The 20591-nt window shown below is 45.0% G+C and overlaps 1 protein-coding gene across 1 annotated transcript in view; it reads right to left on the minus strand.

Annotated features, from left to right (window-relative positions):
* The window catches only part of LOC134929602 (sodium-dependent neutral amino acid transporter B(0)AT3-like), a 484872-nt gene extending 464562 nt beyond the window's left edge, over window positions 1–20310 (minus strand). The window contains exon 1 of the mRNA XM_063925189.1: window positions 20160–20310. Within this exon, the coding sequence (XP_063781259.1) occupies window positions 20160–20310 (151 nt within the window). The remainder of the gene's footprint in view (window positions 1–20159) is intronic.
* Window positions 20311–20591: the final 281 nt, after the last annotated feature.

Here is a 20591-nt window from a genome sequence, read left to right on the forward strand (position 1 = left end):
CCGATACCTGTATTTGTATTAGGAGGTCTCCGTTTAGAGACGCCAACTCCTTGGACTTCTCTTCCGGGAGAAACCCTTTTTATCCTGTTCTGTGTCCAGAACCATACCCAGGAACAGTAGACGCGTCGTAGGAACCAGCTGCGACTTTGGAATGTTCAGAATCCAGCCGTGCTGTTGTAGCACTTCCCGAGATAGTGCTACTCCGACGAACAACTGCTCCCTGGACCTCGCCTTTATAAGGAGATCGTCCAAGTACGGGATAAGTACTTCGGCCATTACCTTGGTAAATACCCTCGGTGCCGGGGACAGACCAACGGCAACGTCTGGAATTGGTAATGACAATCTTGTACCACAATTTTGAGGTACACCTGGTGACGAGGGTAAATAGGGACATGCAGGTAAGTATCCTTGATGTCCAGTGATACCCTGAAATTTTCCAGGCTTGCAATAATCGCCCTGAGAGATTCTATTTTGAACTTGAACCTTCGTATACAAGTGTTCAAGGATTTAAATTTTAGAATGGGTCTCACCGAACCGTCTGGTTTCGGTACCACAACATTTTGGAATAGTAACCCCGGCATTGTTGAAGGAGGGGTACCTTGATTTCACCTGCCTGAAGTACAGCTTGTGAATTGCCGCCAGTACTACCTTTCTCCGAGGGCAGCAGGCAAGGCTGATGTGAGGCAACGGCGAGGGGGAGTCGTCTCGAACTCCAGCCTGTATCCCTGTGATACTACTTGCAGAACCTAGGGATCCACCTGTGGGCAAGCCCACTGATCCCTGCAGTTCCCGAGACGCGCCCCCACCGCACCTGTCTCCACCTGTGGAGCCCCAGCGTCATGCGGTGGACTCAGAGGAAGCGAGGGAAGATGATTTGATCCTGGAACTGGCTGACTGGTGCAGCTTTTTCCTTCTTCCCTTGTCTCTGTGCAGAAAGGAAGCGCCTTTGACCCGCTTGCTTTTCTGAAGCCGAAAGGACTGTATCTGAAAATACGGTGCTTTCTTAGGCTTTTGTGAGGAAACCTGAGGTAAAAAGTTTTCTTCCCAGCTGTGGCTGTGGATACGAGGTCCCAGAGACCATCCCCAAACAATTCCTCACCCTTATAAGGCAGAATCTCCATGTGCCTTTTAAATGCAGCATCACCTGTCCACTGCCGGGTTTCTACCTCCCTCCTGGCAGAATGGACATTGCATTAATTCTGGATGCCAGCCGGCAAATATCCCTCTGCGCATCCTTTATATATAAGACAACGTCTTAAATATGCTCAATGTTAGCAAAATATTATCCCTGTCTTAGCGTATTAATATTATCTGACAGGGTGTCAGACCACGCTGCAGCAGCACTATTTATGCTGAGGCAATTGCAGGTTTCAGTATATAACCTGAGTGTGTAAATACAGACTTCAGGATCGCCTCCTGCTTTTTATCAGCAGGTTCCTTCAAGGTGGCCGTATCCTAAGACGGCAGTGCCACCTTTTGACAAACGTGTGAGCGCCTTATCCACCCTAAGGGATCTTATCCACCCAACGTGACCTATCCTCTGGCGGGAAAGGGTACGCCCTCAGTAACTTTTTAGAAATTACCAGTTTCTTATCGGGGGAAACCACGCTTCTTTACACACTTCATTCATTCATCTGATGGGGGAACAAAACAGTGGCTGTTTTTTCTCCCCAAAAATAAAACCCCTTTTATGTGGTACTTGGGTTCATGTCAGAAAATGCGTAACACATTTTTTCATTGCCGAGATCATGTAACGGATGTTCCTAGTGGATTGTGTATATGTCTCAACCTCGTCGACACTGGAGTCAGACTCCGTGTCGACATCTGTGTCTGCCATCTGAGGTAACGGGCGTTGTTTGAGCCCCTGATGGCCTTTGAGACGCCTGGGCAGACGCGGGCTGAGAAGCCGGCTGTCCCACAGCTGTTGCGTCATCCAGCCTTTTATGTAAGGAGTTGACACTGTCGGTTAATACCTTCCACCTATCCATCCACTCTGGTGTCGGCCCCACAGGGGGCGACATCCCATTTATCGGCCTCTGCTCCGCCTCCACGTAACCTTCCTCATCCAACATGTCGACACAGCCGTACCGACACACCGCACACACACAGGGAATGCTCTGACTGAGGACAGGACCCCACAAAGTCCTTTGGGGAGACCGAGAGAGAGTATGCCAGCACACACCAGAGCGCTATATAATGCAGGGATTAACACTATAACTGAGTGATTTTTCCCCAAATAGCTGCTTGTATACATATATTGCGCCTAAATTTAGTGCCCCCCCTCTCTTTTTAACCCTTTGAGCCTGAAAACTACAGGGGAGAGCCTGGGGAGCTGTCTTCCAGCTGCACTGTGAAGAGAAAATGGCGCCAGTGTGCTGAGGGAGAAGCCCCGCCCCCTTTTCGGCGGACTTTCTCCCGCTTTTTCTGTGATACTGGCAGGGGTAATTTTACATCTATATAGCCTCTGGGACTATATATGATGTATATTTTGCCAGCCAAGGTGTTATTTATTGCCCTCAGGGCGCCCCCCCCAGCGCCCTGCACCCATCAGTGACCGAAGTGTGAGGTGTACATGAGGAGCAATGGCGCACAGCTGCAGTGCTGTGCGCTACCTTGGTGAAGACCGAAGTCTTCTGCCGCCGATTTTCCGGACCTTCTTCGTGCTTCTGGCTCTGTAAGGGGGACGGCGGCGCGGCTCCGGGAACGAACACCAAGGTCGGGTCCTGCGGTCGATCCCTCTGGAGCTAATGGTGTCCAGTAGCCTAAGAAGCCCAAACTACCACCTGTTAGGTAGGTTCGCTTCTTCTCCCCTTAGTCCCTCGCTGCAGTGAGTCTGTTGCCAGCAGATCTCACTGAAAATAAAAAACCTAAATATACTTTCTTTCTAGGTGCTCAGGAGAGCCCCTAGTGTGCATCCAGCTCGGCCGGGCACAAGAATCTAACTGAGGTCTGGAGGATGGTCTTAGTGGGAGGAGCCAGTGCACACCAGGTAGTCCTAAAGCTTTCTTTAGTTGTGCCCAGTCTCCTGCAGAGCCGCTAATCCCCATGGTCCTTACGGAGTCCCCAGCATCCACTTAGGACGTTAGAGAAATATATATATATATATATATATACACACACAGTATATATATATATATATATATATATATATATATATATATATATATATGGTGGTCTTCAGGTTGCCGGCGGCCGGGCTCCCGGCGACCACCATGTGACCTTATGGATAAAATTACGCAGTTTTTTATCATGTTGCAAGTCTCGTGAGTGCCTTTTTGCTCATATAATATATATATATATATATGTGCGGCGGGCACTTTTCGTGTTTTGTGTTTTGGTTCTCATTCCTGGCTCGTGTTTTGGTTTTTGATTGGTTTTGCCAAAACCACCCTTTCGTGTTTTGGTTTTGGATTTGGATCATTTTGAAAAAAAACATAAAAACAGCTAAAATCACAGAATTTGGGGGAAATTTTGCTCCTACGGTATTGTTAACCTCAATAACATTCATTTCCACTCATTTCCAATCTATTCTGAACACCTCGCACTTCACAATATTGTTTTTAGGCCAAAAGGTTGCACCGAGGTGGCTATATGACTAAGCTAAGCGACAGAAGTGTGCGGAACAAACACCTTACCCATCTAGGAGTGGCACTGCAGTGGCAAACAGAATGGCAGATTTAAAAAATAGGCCCCAAACAGCACATCATGGAAAGAAGTAAACGAGGTGCGTTGAGGAAGCTGTATGACTAAGCTAAGCGACACAAGTGTGCGGCACAAACACCTGGCCCATCTAGGAGTGGCACTGCAGTTGCAGACAGGATGGCCCTTAAAAAAAACTAGGCCCCAAACAGCACATCATGCAAAGAAGTACAAGAGGTGCAATGAGGTAGCTGTATGACTAAGCTAAGTGACACAAGTGTGCGGCACAAACACCTGGCCTATCTAGGAGTGGCACTGCAGTGGCAGACAGGATGGCATTTAAAAAACTAGGCCCCAAACAGCACATGATGCAATTAAGAAAAAGAGATGCAAGATGGAATTGTCCTTGGGCCCTCCCACCCTTATGTTGTATAACCAGGACATGCACACTTTAACAAACCAATCACTTCAGCGACAGGGTCTGCCACACGACTGTGGCTGATATGACTGGTTTGTTTGAGCCCCCACCAAAAAAGAAGCAATCAATCTCTCCTTTCACAAACTGGCTCTACAGAGGCAAGATGTTGACCTCATCCTCATCTTCCGATTCATCACCCCTTTCACTGTGTACATCCTCCTCCTCACAGAGTATTAATTTGGCCCCACTGGAATCCACCATCACAGGTCCCTGTGTACTTTCTGGAGGCAATTGCTGGTCAAGGTCTTCCCGGATGAATTTATAATTAATTTTGATAAACATCATCTTCTCCACATTTTGTGGAAGTAACCTCCTACTTTGATCGATGACAAGGTTACCGGCTGCACTAAACACTCTTTCGGAGTACACACTGGAGGGGGGCAACTTAGATAAAATAAAGCCAGTTTGTGCAAGGGCATCCATATTGCCTCTTTTTTCTGCCAGTATACATACGAACTGTCTGACATGCCTACTTGGATGCTGTCACTCATATAATCCTCCACCATTCTTTCAATGGTGACAGAATCATAAGCAGTGACAGTAGAAATATCAGTAATCGTTGGCAGGTCCTTCAGTCCGGACCAGATGTCAGCATTAGCTCCTGACTGCCCTGCATCACCGCCAGCGGGTGGGCTAGGAAATCTTATCCTTTTCCTCACAGCCCCAGTTGCGGGAGAAAATTAAGGAGGAGCTGTTGACGGTCACGTTCCGCTTGAGTTGACAATTTTCTCACCAGCAGGTCTTTGAACTTCTGCAGACTTGTGTCTGCTGGAAAGAGAGATACAACGTAGGCTTTAAACCTAGGATCGAGCATGGTGGCCAAAATGTAGTGCTCTGATTTCAACAGATTGACCACCTGGCAAAGCGAATGAAGGTCTCCAACTACAAGTCCTCATTGCGGAATCACTCCATCTTAGCTCCTCTTTCAATTTCTCCAGCTGCTTCTGCAAAAGCCTGATGAGGAGAATGACCTGACTCAAGCTGGCAGTGTCTGAAATGACTTCACGTGTGGCAAGTTTGAAGGGTTGGTGAACCTTGCACAAGACGGAAATAATTCTCCACTGCGCTTGAGTCAGGTCCATTCCCCCACCTTTGCCTATATTGTAGGTGGATGTATAGGCTTTAATGCCTTTTGCTGCTCCTTCATCCTCTGGAGCATATAGAGTGTTGCATTGCACCTCGTTACCATTTCTTGCTTCAGGTGATGGCATGGAAGGTTCAGGAGTGTTTGATGGCACTCCAGTCTTCGGTACGCGGTGGCTGAATGTCAAAAGTGGCCCACAATTTTTCGGGCCACCGACTTCATCTCCTGCACGCCCTGTCATTTTAAAAAAAATTCTGCACCTCCAAACTAATTGTATGTGCAAAACATGGGACATACTGGAATTTGCCCAGATGTAATGCACGCACAATATTGGTGCCGTTGTCTGATATCACAAATCCCCAGAAGAGTCTAACTGGGTTAAGCAATTGTGCGATGATGTCCCTCAGTTTCCATAAGAGGTTGTCAGCGGTGTGCCTTTTAAGGAAAGTGGTAATACATAGCATAGCCTGCCCATGAACGAGTTGGCATTTGCGAGATGCTGCTACTGGTGCCACTGCTGTTGTTGCTGCAGGAGGCAATACATCTACCCAGTGGGCTGTCACGGTCATATAGTCCTTAGTCTGCCCTGTTCCACTTGTCCACATGTCTGTAGTTAAGTGGAAAGTGGGTACAACTGCCTTTTTAAGGACCCTGAAGACACTTTTTCTAATGTCTCTGTACATTCTCGGTATCGCCGGCCTAGTGAAGTTGAACCTAGATGGGATTTGATACCAGTAATACAGTACCTCAAACAGTTCTCTAAGTCACACTGAACTAATGGCAGATACTGGAAGCATGTCTAACACCAATATAGCTGTCAAGGCCTCAGTTATCCACTTTGCAAAAGGATGACTGCGGTCATATTTTATCTTCCTCACAAAGGACTGGTGGACAGTCAATTTCTTAGTTGAAGTAGTACAAGAGGTCTTCTGACTTCCCCTCTAGGATGACGATTGACTCCCAGCAGCAACAACCGCAGCTGCATCAACAGCAGGCGTACCACTAAAGGATCCTCCAGAGGAATCCCAGTTAGGAGAGGACTCCTCAGTCTTGCCAGTGACATGGCCTGCAGGACTACTGACGTTCCTGACTGAGGAGGAAGTTAACGTTCAGGTAATTGGTGGTGTGGCTTGCAGGAGCTTGGGTACAAGAGGATGAAGGGTGTCAGTGAACTGCTTACGCTCTTACCCAAAGTTTCACAACTTGACACTGACTTCTGATGAATGCGCTGCAGGTGACGTATAAGGGAGGATGTTCCTATGTGGTTAACATCCTTACCCCTACTTATTACAATTGACAGAGGCAACACACAGCTTGACACCTGTTGTCCGGATTTGTGGAGAAATAATTCCACATGAAGAGGTGGCTTTTTTGGTATTTTGACCAGGTATCACAATGGGCTTATTCATCCCATGGACAACAGGTGTCTCCCCCAGTACCTGATTCAAACAATCCACATCACCATCAGAATCCTCATCGTCAACTTCCTCCTCACCACCAGCAACACCCATATCCTCATCCTGGTGTACTTCAACAGTGACATCTTCAATTTGAATATCAGAAACTGGACTGTGGGTGCTACTTCCAGCACTTGCAGAGGGCGTGCAAATGGTGGAAGGAGCCACCTCTTCCCATCCAGTGTTGGGAAGGTCAGGTATCGCAACTGTCGACACACTTGGACTATCCTTGGGGATTTGTGATAACATCTTACAACGCACAGTTCTTTGCTGTGCTTTTCACAGCTTAATACTTATCATTTTTCTAGTGGGTGGATGAGGACTTCCATCGTTATGTGAAGCTGAACCACTAGTCATAAACATAGGCCAGGGCCTTAGCCATTCCTTGCCACTCTGTGTTGTAAATGGCATATTGGCAAGTTTACGTTTCTCCTCAGACCATTTAAATTTCCTGTTTTGGGTCTTTTTACTGAACTTTGGCTTTTTGGATTTTACATGCCCTCTACTATCACATTGGGCATCGGCCTTGGCAGACGACATTGATGGGATTTCATTGTCTATGTCATGACTAATGGCAGCAGCTTCAGCACTAGGAGGAAGTGGTTTTTGATCTTTCCCTATTTTAGCCTCCAAATTTTTATTCTCCATTATTTTTCTGGAGTTATATAACAATATGCGGTACAGGAGAGCATACCTCTACACCACACAGGGCAAACACTGTGAAAATTATTTGGATTAAATATTAATAACCAAATATATAGAGGTTGACCAAGCGCTAATCAATTGCGATTTCTGTGCAGCTTGCAAAAAGCTGGGGTCACTCAACCCTGCACTAGAAAAATCTAAAAGAAAGACAGCAAAATTGCAGCGCACAGAGATAGCATGAATCAATTAATAAAAAAAGGTTTAATTTATTAAAACAGTTTATTACAACCTTTAGACATATATATGTGTAAAAAATTAATAAAAAAACACATCACCACTTGATGATGTTTCTGCACTAGACAATCCAACAAATTTAATGCTATAGTCTACAGCCAGACATATATTGAAAAGAAAAGCTCTATTTATACATTTTATGTTACCTTGTAACTTATCTAAAAATGTATCAACAATGTTGCACTTAAATAGCTAGTATTTTAAACAGAGCTATTTCCAACACTCCACAAAGATCAAAAGGACTATATTCAAGCATACAAATAAAATCCAATTGGTTAATGGACTTCCTCCTAATAAAGCTGGTAACGACCAAGGAGTTATGCTGTTAAGGATACTTGACTCCTGTGTTTAAAAGTCCAATGTCCACAATTGTATAATAATAAGCTGGCCATATCTTTTTATGTCAGTCTTTTCTGGGGGTCTGTAATGCTCCCCTTCCACACACTAAGTGCCAAAACCTCCTCCTCCCCAAAAGAAGAAGCCGCTGAGACCGTAAGGAGGCGGAGAAACGCATCAAGTTTTACCCTATTAATTCACATCACCCAATCAGACTGCAGTTGTTTTTTGCACTTGGAGACCATTCCACGCTTGGATCATCCAAACCCAGCCTCCCGGAAAAGACTGCCACGTAAGGTTATTAGCACCAAGCAGCCGGGGAGGAGGAGATTTTGGCACTTAGTGTGTGGAAGGTGTGCATTTCAGTCCCCCAGAAAATACTGCCATAAAAAAGGTACAGCACCAGCAGCCGGGGAGGACTTTTGCATGTTTTACAGCTTTTAACCACATCAGGGACATACAAAATAGCTGGCCAGCTTATTATTATACAATTGTGGACATTGGACTTTTAAACACAGGAGTCAAGTATCCATAACAGCATAACTGTTATGGATACTTGACTCCTGTGTTTAAAAGTGCAACATTGTTGATACATTTTTAGATAAGTTACAAGGTAACATAAAATGTATAAATAGAGCTTTTCTTTTCAATATATGTCTGGCTGTAGACTATAGCATTACATTTGTTGGATTGTTTAGTGCAGAAACATCAGGTAGTGGTGTGTTTTATTATTAATTTTTTACACATATATCTGTCTGAAGGTTGTAATAAACTGTTTTAATAAATTAAACCTTTTTTATTAATTGATTCATGCTATATCTGTGCGCTGCAATTTTGCTGTCTTTCTTTTAAATATTAATAACCCCTTTATTTGGAGTAAATAATATTCAGCACAGGACAGCACCACTGAATTTATATGGCAGCACCACTGGACTGGATTTATATGGAAATATACAGCAGGATCACTGGACTTATATGCCAATACCACTGGAATTATACGGCATGATCACTGGATTTATACGTCAGTACCACTGGAATTATATGGCAGGATCACTGGATTTATACTCCAATACCACTGAAATTATACGGCAGGATCACTGGAATTATACGGCAGGATCACTGGATTTATACGTCAGTACCACTGGAATTATACAGCAGGATCACTGGACTTATACGCCAGTACCACTGGAATTATACAGCAGGATCACTGGAATTATACGGCAGGATCACTGGACTTATACACCAGTACCACTGGAATTATACGGCAGGATCACTGAAATTATACGGCAGGACCACTGGATTTATACGCCAGTACCACTGGAATTATACGGCAGGATCACTGGAATTATACGGCAGTACCACTGGACTTATACGGCAGTACCACTGGACATATATACGGCAGTATCACTGGATTGAATTTATACGCCAGTACCACTGGAATTATACGGCAGGAATACTGGATTTATACGCCATTACCACTGGAATTATTCGGCAGGATCACTGGAATTATACTGCAGGATTACTGGATTTATACGTCAGCACCACTGGAATTATACGGCAGGATCACGGAAATTATACGGCACGATCACTGGACTTATACGCCAGTACCACAGGAATTATATGGCAGGATCACTGGAATTACACGGCAGTACCATTGGACTTATACGGCAGTATCACTGGACTGGACTTATACGCCAGTACCACTGGAAATATACGGCAGGATCTCTGGAATTATACAGCAGTACCACTGGACATATATACGGCAGTATCACTGGACTGGACTTATACACCAGTACCACACTGGACTGGATTTACACGCCAGTACCACTGGAATTATATGGCAGGATCACTGGAATTATATGGCAGGATCACTGGATTTATACGGCAGTACCGCTGGACATATACGGCAGTATCAATGGACATATACGGCAGTATCACTGGACATATACAGCAGTACCACTGGACATATACAGCAGTACCACTGGACATATACGGCAGTACAGGGACAACCACCACTGGACTGATGCAGTACAACACAATACCACTGCAATGGACTGGACTTATATAGCAGCACTGGACATATGGCAGCAGAGGACACCACCACTGTGACTGGACTGATGCAGCACAACACACCACCACTGGACTGATGCAGCACAACACAGCACCACTGGACTGGACTTATACAGCAGCACTGGACATATGGCAGCAGAGGACACAACCACTGTGACTGGACAGATGCAGCTAAGACACTACCACTGAGGACACTGGGGACGGAGACACGTCCTCTCTCTACACTCTCCAATTCCGGAGTGAAAATGGCGGCGACAAGCGGTGACTTATATGGAATCCAAACCCCGCGAGAATCCGACAGCGGGATGATGACATTTTGCCTTGTTCTGGTTTCCAAGCCAGGCGGGAAAACCTGAGCCTGACTCGGATCCGGGCACGGGTAGTGAAGTCTGGTAGGGTTCGGTTCTCAGGGAACCGAACCCGCTCATCTCTAATATATATATATATATATATATATATATATATACATACAAGCGAAGAAAATGGGAGCACTCACCAGTCTTCATTAAAGCAGAAATGTATTTATAAATCCATACCAGACAGAGCAATCGACGTTTCGGTCCTCACTTGGACCTTTGTCGGTCCTCACTTGGACCTTTGTCAGGATGTGAGGACCGAAACGTCGATTGCTCTGTCTGGTATGGATTTATAAATAAATTTCTGCTTTAATGAAGACTGGTGAGTGCTCCCATTTTCTTCGCTTGTGTATTATACTGGTGACTTTAATTAGATCTCCAGTTTTGGACGGCACCCCAGCAAGGAAACCTTAAAACGTGAGTGTGGACCCAACGCTTGGTATATATATATATATATATATATATATATATATATATATACTGTGCAAAAGCTTTAGGCAGGGGTGGAAAAAAATGCTGCAAAGTAAGAATGCTTTCAAAAATAGAGGTGTTAGTTCTTTTTAAGCAATTCACAAAATGCAAAGTTAATGAAGAGAGAAGAAATCTAGGTGGTCATTCCGAGTTGATCGTTCGCTGCCGTTTTTAGCAGAATAGTGATCAGGCTAAAATTGGGTGATTCTGCGCATACGTATGGGCCGCAGGGCGCACGCGCTAAGTATTTTCACACAAAACTATGCAATTTTACACAGGTCCGAGCGACGCTTTTAAGTCGCTCTGCTAATCGGTGAGTGATTGATAGGATGTGGGTGTTTCTGGGAGGTTTCTGACCATTTTCCGGGAGTGTGCTAAAAAATGCAGGCGTGTCAGGCTAAAACACAGGAGTGGCTGGCCGAACGCAGGGCGTGTTTGTGACGTCAAACCAGGAACTAAACGGACTAAGGTGATCACAATCTAGGAGTAGGTCTGGAGCTACTCAGAAACTGCAGGGAAATATTTAATAGCAGAACTGGTACACTTGTACAGTTTTTGAAGGAATTCGGCAGGAAGGTTGTTCCAAGCATCTTGGAGATCTAGCCACTGTGGATGTAGACTTGTTGAAATTCTTCTGTCTCTTCATGTAATCCCAGACAGCGCTCTGTGGGGGTCATATCATCACTTCCAGGACTCCTTGTTCTTCTTTACGCTGTGGACAAGTCTTAATAACATTGGCTGTATGTTTGGGGTCATTGTCCTGCTGCATAATAAATCTGAAGCCAATCAGACACTTCCTGGATAGTACTGCATGATGGATAAGTACCTGCCTGTATTTCTTAGCATTGACGACACCATTAATCCTGGCTAAATCCGCAACTCCATTTGCCTGCAGCAGGGCCGTCTTTTCGTATGGGCTCAATGGGCTCTTGCCCAAGGGCCCCAGGAGTATAAGGGCCCTAGGCTAATAGCTGAGGGTCCCCTCTTTCCAGGGGTATCAGATTTTTGAAAATCGGCCCTGGGGAACCAGAGATATCCGACTTCAAAGCAGTGGTCCCCATCCAAGCCTGTTAATTGCTCTTCCCAGCCTAATATCTCAGGGTCTGTCTGACTTAGAGTTTTTCTGAGGGTATACTCCAAAAGCTGGCACTCTACCCTTTCAGTGGACACTGGCAGCTTGTCTCTACTATGCCCAAAACCAGAGATATCAGCCTTCAAGCAGCTGGTCCCTGCTCCAGCTCCACATGTTTAATATGCAGTTTTATATTTTTGTTGGTGGATTGCTCTGGCTCCTGAACTCTGATCCTCAAGTCCCTAGTACCTCGTGAAAGGTGGGATTCTCTAGTCTTTTTTTATCCCATTAAAGCTAAGAAATCTATTTCCAGGAACTGGAGATATCTGCAGTAAAGCAAGCTGCCCTGACCCCCGGAAAATTATGAATATTAAGCCCACTCCACTATCCACCCCTCCCCTGTGTATTAAACACCCCTTGCCACCCTGGAAGTCATGTACCAGGGCCCCTTCATTCAGCACAATGCCCCCTTCTACAGTTTAGTGTTCTCCCTCCCGTCCCATTTGTGCAGTAAAGGAGTAACTAGCAGAAATTACAGCTCCAGGTCCTACATGCTGAGCGAAAGATAGATCACCCCCTACCGCCCGCAGGACATCAAAGCTGCCGCTGATAGCACCCCCCACCCCTATCGCTGATGGGTGGGTAGGGGCCCCAGTGCATTGCTATGCCCAGGGGCCTACACTGCTGTTAAGACGGCTCTGGCCTGCAGCCCCAGACTTGCAAGAAACCTCTACCATGCTTCACTGTTGCCTGCAGGCACTCATTACTGTACTGCTCTCCAGTCCTTCGGCGGACAAAAATGCCTTCTGTTACAGCAAGTTCTTTTACAAACTGCCTTCTGTTACAGCAAGTTCGCCAGAAATGTGGGATGCTGGCCGAACTCTTACATTTTTTTTAAAGGCGCAGTCAATTACAAGTCTCTAGTTCAAGTTAGTAGATTACATTGATGGGATGATTGGTGCATAATTCTAGTTGCATTATGTATTACAGTAGCTAACATGAATTGTAAATTTAAAAGCTAGTTTAAGTTTTAGAACCAGCATAAATGCAAGTGGCCTCTTGGATGTATTTACTGGTAAACTGTACAGATCTGGATAATGTTACAGATAGCTGGAAAATATTCAGATTGTACCATGAATCTTCATAAATAATTCTGAGAGCACTTTGAATACTTTTCCTATAACCAGAAAAAAATGTTTAATGTTTAATGCATTTTATTTAGAAGGAATTGCGGCAGGCACTTTTCATGTTTTGTGTTTTGGTTTTGATTCTGGTTCCATGCTCGTGTTTTGGATCTGGATTGGTTTTGCCAAAACCACCCTTTCGTGTTTTGGTTTTGGATGATTTTTGTAAAAACATAAAAACAGCTAAAATCACACAATTTGGGGGTAATTTTTCTCCTACGGTATTATGAACCTCAATATCATTAATTTCCACTCATTTCCAGGCTATTCTGAACACTTCACACCTCACAATATTATTTCTAGGCCAAAAGGTTGCACCGAGGAGGCTGGATGACTAAGCTAAGCGACACACGTGTGCGACACAAACACCTGGCCCATCTAGGAGTGGCACTGCAGTGGCATACAAGAAGGCAGATTTAAAATATAGGCCCCAAACAGCACATCATGCAAAGAAGAAAAAGAGGCGCAATGAGGTAGCTGTATGACTAAGCTAAGCGACACAAGTGTGCGGCACAAACAACATGGGACGTTCTGGAATTTGCCCAGATGTAATACACACACAACATTGGTGGCACAGGAGAGCGTACCCCTAAACCACACACACACATGGCAAAGCCTGTAAAATTAATTTGGATAATAATTAATAACGCTTTTATTTGGAGCTATTATAATAATATGCAGCACAGGCGAGCGTACCCCTACACCACACAGGGCAAACCCTGTAAAAATTATTTGGATAATAATATAAGTAATGTATATAACCCTTTTATTTGGAGTAAATAATATACAGCACAGGACACCACCACTGGACTTATGGCAGCACAAGACACCACCACTGGACTGATGCAGCACAAGACAGCACCACTGGACTGGACTTAAATGGCAGTACCCCTGGACCACTGGCGTTTTTATAATGGGTGCAGTGTGTGCAGTGCACACAGGCCCTGAGTCCAGGCGAAGGCCAACACCACAAACACTGCACCCATTCCTCCTATACTTACCTTTCCGGAGTCCATCGCTGACTGTGTGTGGGCCCCCTCCTCTCCCGTAGCCGTCGCGCTGCTGCTAGTGCACTGACCACTAGAGACTCTGGCACAATGCCAGAGTCTACAGCGCATGCGCTGGACTCCCAAAAAATGGCGCAGCGGCCATTTTTCGGAGTCCTGCGCATGCGCTGTAGACTCTGGCACTGTGCCAGAGTCTCTAGTGGTTAGTGTGCTAGCAGCGGCATGACGGAAACGGGAGAGGAGGGGGCCCACACATGGAGCCTGCACATGGCTCCCATCCTCTCTAGAGATGCCCCTGCCCTGGACTTATACGGCAGTACCCCTGGAGTTGTATGGCAGTGTCAAAAAGGATGGCATTTAAAAAACTAGTGCCCAAATAGCACATGATGCAAAGAAGAAAAAGAGGTGCAAGTTAAAATTGTCCTTGGGCCCTCCCACCCCCTCCCACCCACCCTTATGTTGTATAAACAGGACATGACACTTTAACAAACCAATCATTTCAGCGACAGGGTCTGCTACATGAATGTGGCTGAAATGACTGATTGGTTTGGGCCCCCACCAAAAAAGAAGCAATCAATCGAACATTAATTCGGCCCCACTGGAATCCACCATCACAGGTCCCTGTGTACTTTCTGGAGGCAATTGATGGTCAAGATCTTCCCGGAGGAATTTCTAATTAATTTTGATGAACATCATGTTCTCCACATTTTGTGGAAGTAACCTCCTACGCCGATCGCTAACAAGGTTACCGGCTGCACTAAACACTCTTTCGGAGTACACACTGGAGGGGGGCAACTTCGGTAAAAGGGCATCCAAATTGCCCTTTTTTTCTGCCAGTATACGTACGAACTGTCTGACATGCCTACTTGGATGCTGTCACTCATATAATCCTCCACCATTCTTTCAATGGTGACAGAATCATAAGCAGTGACAGACATATCAGTAATCGTTGGCAGGTCCTTCAGTCCGGACCAGATGTTAGCACTAGCTCCTGACTGCCCTGCATCACCGCCAGCGGGTGGGCTAGGAAATCTTATCCTTTTCCTCACAGCCCCAGTTGCGGGAGAAAATGAAGGAGAAGCTGTTGACGGTCACGTTCCGCTTGAGTTGACAATTTTCTCACCAGCAGGTCTTTGAACTTCTGCAGACTTGTGTCTGCTGGAAAGAGAGATACAACGTAGGCTTTAAACCTAGGATCGAGCACGGTGGCCAAAATGTAGTGCTCTGATTTCAACAGATTGACCACCCTTAAATCCTGGCAAAGCGAATGAAGGTATCCATCCACAAGTCAACATACTTTGCGGAATCGCTCCATCTTAGCTCCTCCTTCAATTTCTCCAGCTGCTTCTGCAAAAGCCTGATGAGGGGAATGACCTGACTCAAGCTGGCAGTGTCTGAACTGACTTCACGTGTGGCAAGTTCGAAGGGTTGGAGAACCTTGCACAACACGGAAATCATTCTCCACTGCGCTTGAGTCAGGTGCATTCCCCCTCCTTTGCCTATATCCTAGGTGGATGTATAAGCTTGAATGGCCTTTTGCTTCTCCTCCATCCTCTGAAGTATATTGAGTATTGAATTCTAACTCGTTACCACCTCTTGCTTCAGGTGATGGCAGGGCAGGTTCAGGAGTGTTTGCTGGTGCTCCAGTCTTTGGCACACGGTGGCTGAATGTCGAAAGTGGCCCACAATTTTTCGGGCCACCGACAGCATCTCCTGCACGCCCCTGTCATTTTTTTAAAATTCTGCACCACCAAATTAATTGTATGTGCAAAACATGGGACATACTGGAATTTGCCCAGATGCAATGCACGCACAATATTGGTGGCATTGTCCGATATCACAAATCCCCAGGAGAGTCTAATTGGGGTAAGCCATTGTGCGATGATGTCCCTCAGTTTCTGTAAGAGGTTGTCAGCGGTGTGCCTCTTACGGAAAGCGATGATACATAGCGTAGCCTGCCTATGAACGAGTTGGCATTGGCGAGATGCTCCTACTGGTGCCACTGCTTTTGTTGCAGCGTAAACCAATACATCTACGCAGTGGGCTGTCACAGTCATATAGTCCTTAGTCTGCCCTGTTCCACTTGTCCACATGTCCGTGGTTAAGTGGACAGTGGATACAACTGCATTTTTTAGGACACTGGGGACACTTTTTCTAATGTCTCTGTACATTCTCGATATCGCCTGCCTAGTGAAGTGGAACCTAGATGGGATTTGGTACCAGGGGACACTACCTCCATCAATTCTCTGAGTCCCACTGAACTAATGGCGGATATCTGACGCACGTCTAACACCAACATAGCTGTCAAGGCCTCAGTTATCCGCTTTGCAACAGGATGACTGCTGTCATATTTCATATACTTCCTCACAAAGGACTGTTGGACAGTCAATTGCTTACTGGAAGTAGTACAAGTGGTCTTCCGACTTCCCCTCTGGGATGACGATTGACTCCCAATAGCCACAACAGCAGCGGCAGCAACCGCAGCAGTAGGCGTTCCACTCAAGGATACTCCGGAGGAATCCCGGTTAGGAGAGGACTCCTTAGTCTTGCCAGTGACATGGCCTGTAGGACTACTTACGTTCCTGACTGAGGAGGAAGTTGATGTTCAGGGAGTTGATGGTGTGGCTTGCAGGAGCTTGGGTACAAGAGGATGAATGGATTTAGGTATCCGTGGACTGCTTACGCTCTTACCCAAAGTTTCACAACTTGACACTGACTTCTGATGAATGCGCAGCAGGTGATGTATGAGGGAGGATGTTCCTAGGTGGTTAATGTCCTTACCCCTACTTATTACAATTGATAGAGCAACTCACGGCTTGACACCTGCTGTCCGGATTTGTGGATAAATAATTCCACACCAAAGAGGTGGCTTTTTTGGTATTTTGACCAGGCATCACAATGGGCTTATTCATCCCATGGACAACAGGTGTCTCCCCATGTGCCTGATTTAAACAAACCACATCACCGTCAGAATCCTCATCGTCAACTTCCTCCTCAGCGCCAGCAACACCCATATCCTCATCCTGGTGACCTTCAACAGTTACATCTTCAATTTGAATATCAGAAACTGGACTGTGGGTGCTACTTCCAGCGCTTGCAGGGGGTGTGCAAATGGTGGAAGGAGCCACCTCTTCCTGTCCAGTGTTGGGAAGGTCAGGCATCACAACCGCCGACACATTTGGACTCTCCTTGGGGATTTGTGATACCATCTTCCAACGCACAGTTCTTTGCTGTATTTTTGCCATCTTAACTCTTATCCTTTGTCTAGTGGGAGAATGAGGGCTTCCATCGTCATGTAAAGCTGAACACTAGTCATGAACATAGGCCAGGGCCTTAGCCGTTCCTTGCCACTCTGTGTCGTAAATGGCATATTGGCAAGTTTACGTTTCTCCTCAGACCATTTAAATTTCCTGTTTTGGGATCTTTTTACTGAACTTTGGCTTTTTGGATTTCACATGCCCTCCACTATCACATAGGGCATCGGCCTTGGCAGATAACATTGATGGCAGTTCATCGTCTATGTCATAACCAGTGGCAGCAGCTTCAGCACTAGGGGGAAGTGGTTCTTGATCTTTCCCTATTTTATCCTCTATATTTTTGTTCTCCATTATTTTTCTGGAGTTATATAACAATATGCGGTACAGGAGAGCATACCGGTACACCACACAGGGCAAACCCTGTGAAAATTATTTGGATTAAATATTAATAACCCCTTTATTTGGAGTAAATATACAGCACAGGACAGCACCACTGAACTTATTTGGCAGCACCACTGGACTGGACTTATACGGCAGTATCACTGGAATTATACGTCAGTATCACTGGAATTACACGGCAGTATCACTGGAATTACACGGCAGTATCACTGGAATTACACGGCAGTATCACTGGAATTACACGGCAGTATCACTGGAATTACACGGCAGTATCACTGGAATTATACGGCAGTATCACTGGAATTACACGGCAGTATCACTGGAATTATACGGCAGTATCACTGGAATTATACGGCCGTACCACTGGAATTATACAGCCGTACCACTGGAATTATACGGCCGTACCACTGGAATTATACGGCAGTACCACTGGATTTATATGGCAGTACCACTGGACTGGATTTATATGGCAGTATCACTGGATTTATACACCAGTACCACTGGAATTATATGGCAGTATCACTGGAATTATACGGCATTACCACTGGATTTATATGGCAGTACCACTGGACTGGATTTATACGGCAATATCACTGGACTTATACGCCAATATCACTGGATTTATACGGCAGTATCCCTGGAATTATACGGCAGTACCACTGGGCTTATATGGCAGTACCACTGGACTGGATTTATATGGCAGCATCAATGGATATATACACCGGTACCACTGGAATTACATGCCAGTATCACTGGAATTATACGGCAGTACTACTGGAATTATATGGCAGTACCACTTGACATATACGGCAATATCACTGGACATATACGGCAGTATCACTGGACTGGATTTATACAGCAGTATCACTGGAATTATATGACAGTACCACTGGACATATACGGCAGTATCACTGGACATATACGGCAGTATCACTGGGCTGGATTTATACGCCAGTAGCACTGGAATTATATGGCAGTACCACTGGATATATACGGCAGTATCACTAGACATATACGGTAGTACCACTGGACATATACAGCAGCACAGGGACACCACCACTGGACTGATGCAGCACAAGACATTACCACTGTACTGATGCAGGACAACACAGCACCACTGCAATAAACTGGACTTATACATCAGCACTGGACATATGGCAGCAGAGGACACCACCACTGTGACTGGACTGATGCAACACAACACACCACCACTGGACTGATGCAGCACAACACAGCACCACTGGACTGTACTTATACAGCAGCACTGGACATATGGCAGCAGAGGACACCACCACTGTGACTGGACTGATGCAGCACAATACACCACCACTGAACTGATGCAGCACAACACAGCACCACTGGACTGGACTTATACAGAAGCATTGGACATATGGCAGCAGAGGACACCACCACTGTGACTGGACTGATGCAGCACAACACACCACCACTGGACTGATGCAGCACAACACAGCACCACTGGACTGGACTTATACAGCAGCAATGGACATATGGCAGCAGAGGACACCATCACTGGGCCTAATTCATCAAAGGGCCTAATTTATGTTTGTACGCACTGACCTATGCAGCTGCGATTTTTTAGGCTATGGAACTGCTAATGTTAGCAAGATAAGCTGCTGCCCTGAAATGAAAAGAGACGCCCACTAGAGCGACTGCAAAATCATTTGAAATTGCTTAAAAGGCCAATATAAATAAAATAAAAAAATAAAAATGTTAATTTGTGAGACAGCATGATGACACAGTAGGTAGCACACTGGGATAATGAGCTTGATTACTGACCATTGGATTACAGTATATGTGCGGAGTTTGCATGCTCTCGGCTCTCCCCATGTTTGCATTGGTTTCATGCAGGTACTCCAGTTTTCTTCCATATTCCAAAAACATATTGGTAGGTAATTGGCTAATGACTTGGGGTATGATTGGTTAGTGACAAATATTCTCTGAACAGTACTGCGTAATTGGCGGTACTATATAAATAAACATTAAGACTAAAGGCAGCTCAGGTACTGTCCGGAGCAACAGAAAATAGATCAGTCTCTGTGCTCCAAGGAAATAAGTTTACTCTCTGAGATATTTGTTTAACTAATAAAGCAGTTGATCTACATGTGTTTGTGCGCTGTTATTGTGACTTTTGCTAACATGCATTTCAGTCTAAGACCATAGGCTAACAAAATAGCATAAAAAGCATAAATAGATATCAACAGTGATAAGAATACATACAAACCACAGGAAAGCAAAGAGAAATTGTGTTTTCATAATTTGGAAAATAATGTCAGATTTTTTTTAATGTTTAAAAAGACATATTAAGCATACAGAAGAAATGTTAAATCCTAAATAGACTCCAACATGTGAATATATATAATAAATTTGTGTATTGTCATTGAATGCTTACCTCCTCCATATGTCTGACATAAATATGGAAAGCGCCATACATTTCCCAATCCCACTGCAAATCCAACACATGTCAAAATATACTGCATTTTATTGTCCCATTTTGGTCTGTCCTCACATTTTGGGACATGAGAAAGCGGATTGCTAGACATGGTCTGTATTAGATATATTCCTTTACACAGAGTCTCACAGCTCCACCATACACTAGTACACTAGTAAAAATATGCTAGAGAAAGTCCTTTATTACCCACAGCAGCATTAATATGCAGGAAAGTAGCGTACGCAGCTATATTTAGAAAAACAAATGATTAGATAAAAACATTCTTTAGTTTCATATTATAACTGGATTTTTTTCCTCAGAAAGATATAGCGTTAATTTGTAACCAATATTAAAAGATCTTCAGTATTTTATTGTCTTCCCTAAACAAAGGTG

The sequence above is a fragment of the Pseudophryne corroboree genome, chromosome 5 (assembly GCF_028390025.1).
Source record: "Pseudophryne corroboree isolate aPseCor3 chromosome 5, aPseCor3.hap2, whole genome shotgun sequence".
NCBI classification, from domain to species: Eukaryota; Metazoa; Chordata; class Amphibia; order Anura; family Myobatrachidae; genus Pseudophryne; species Pseudophryne corroboree.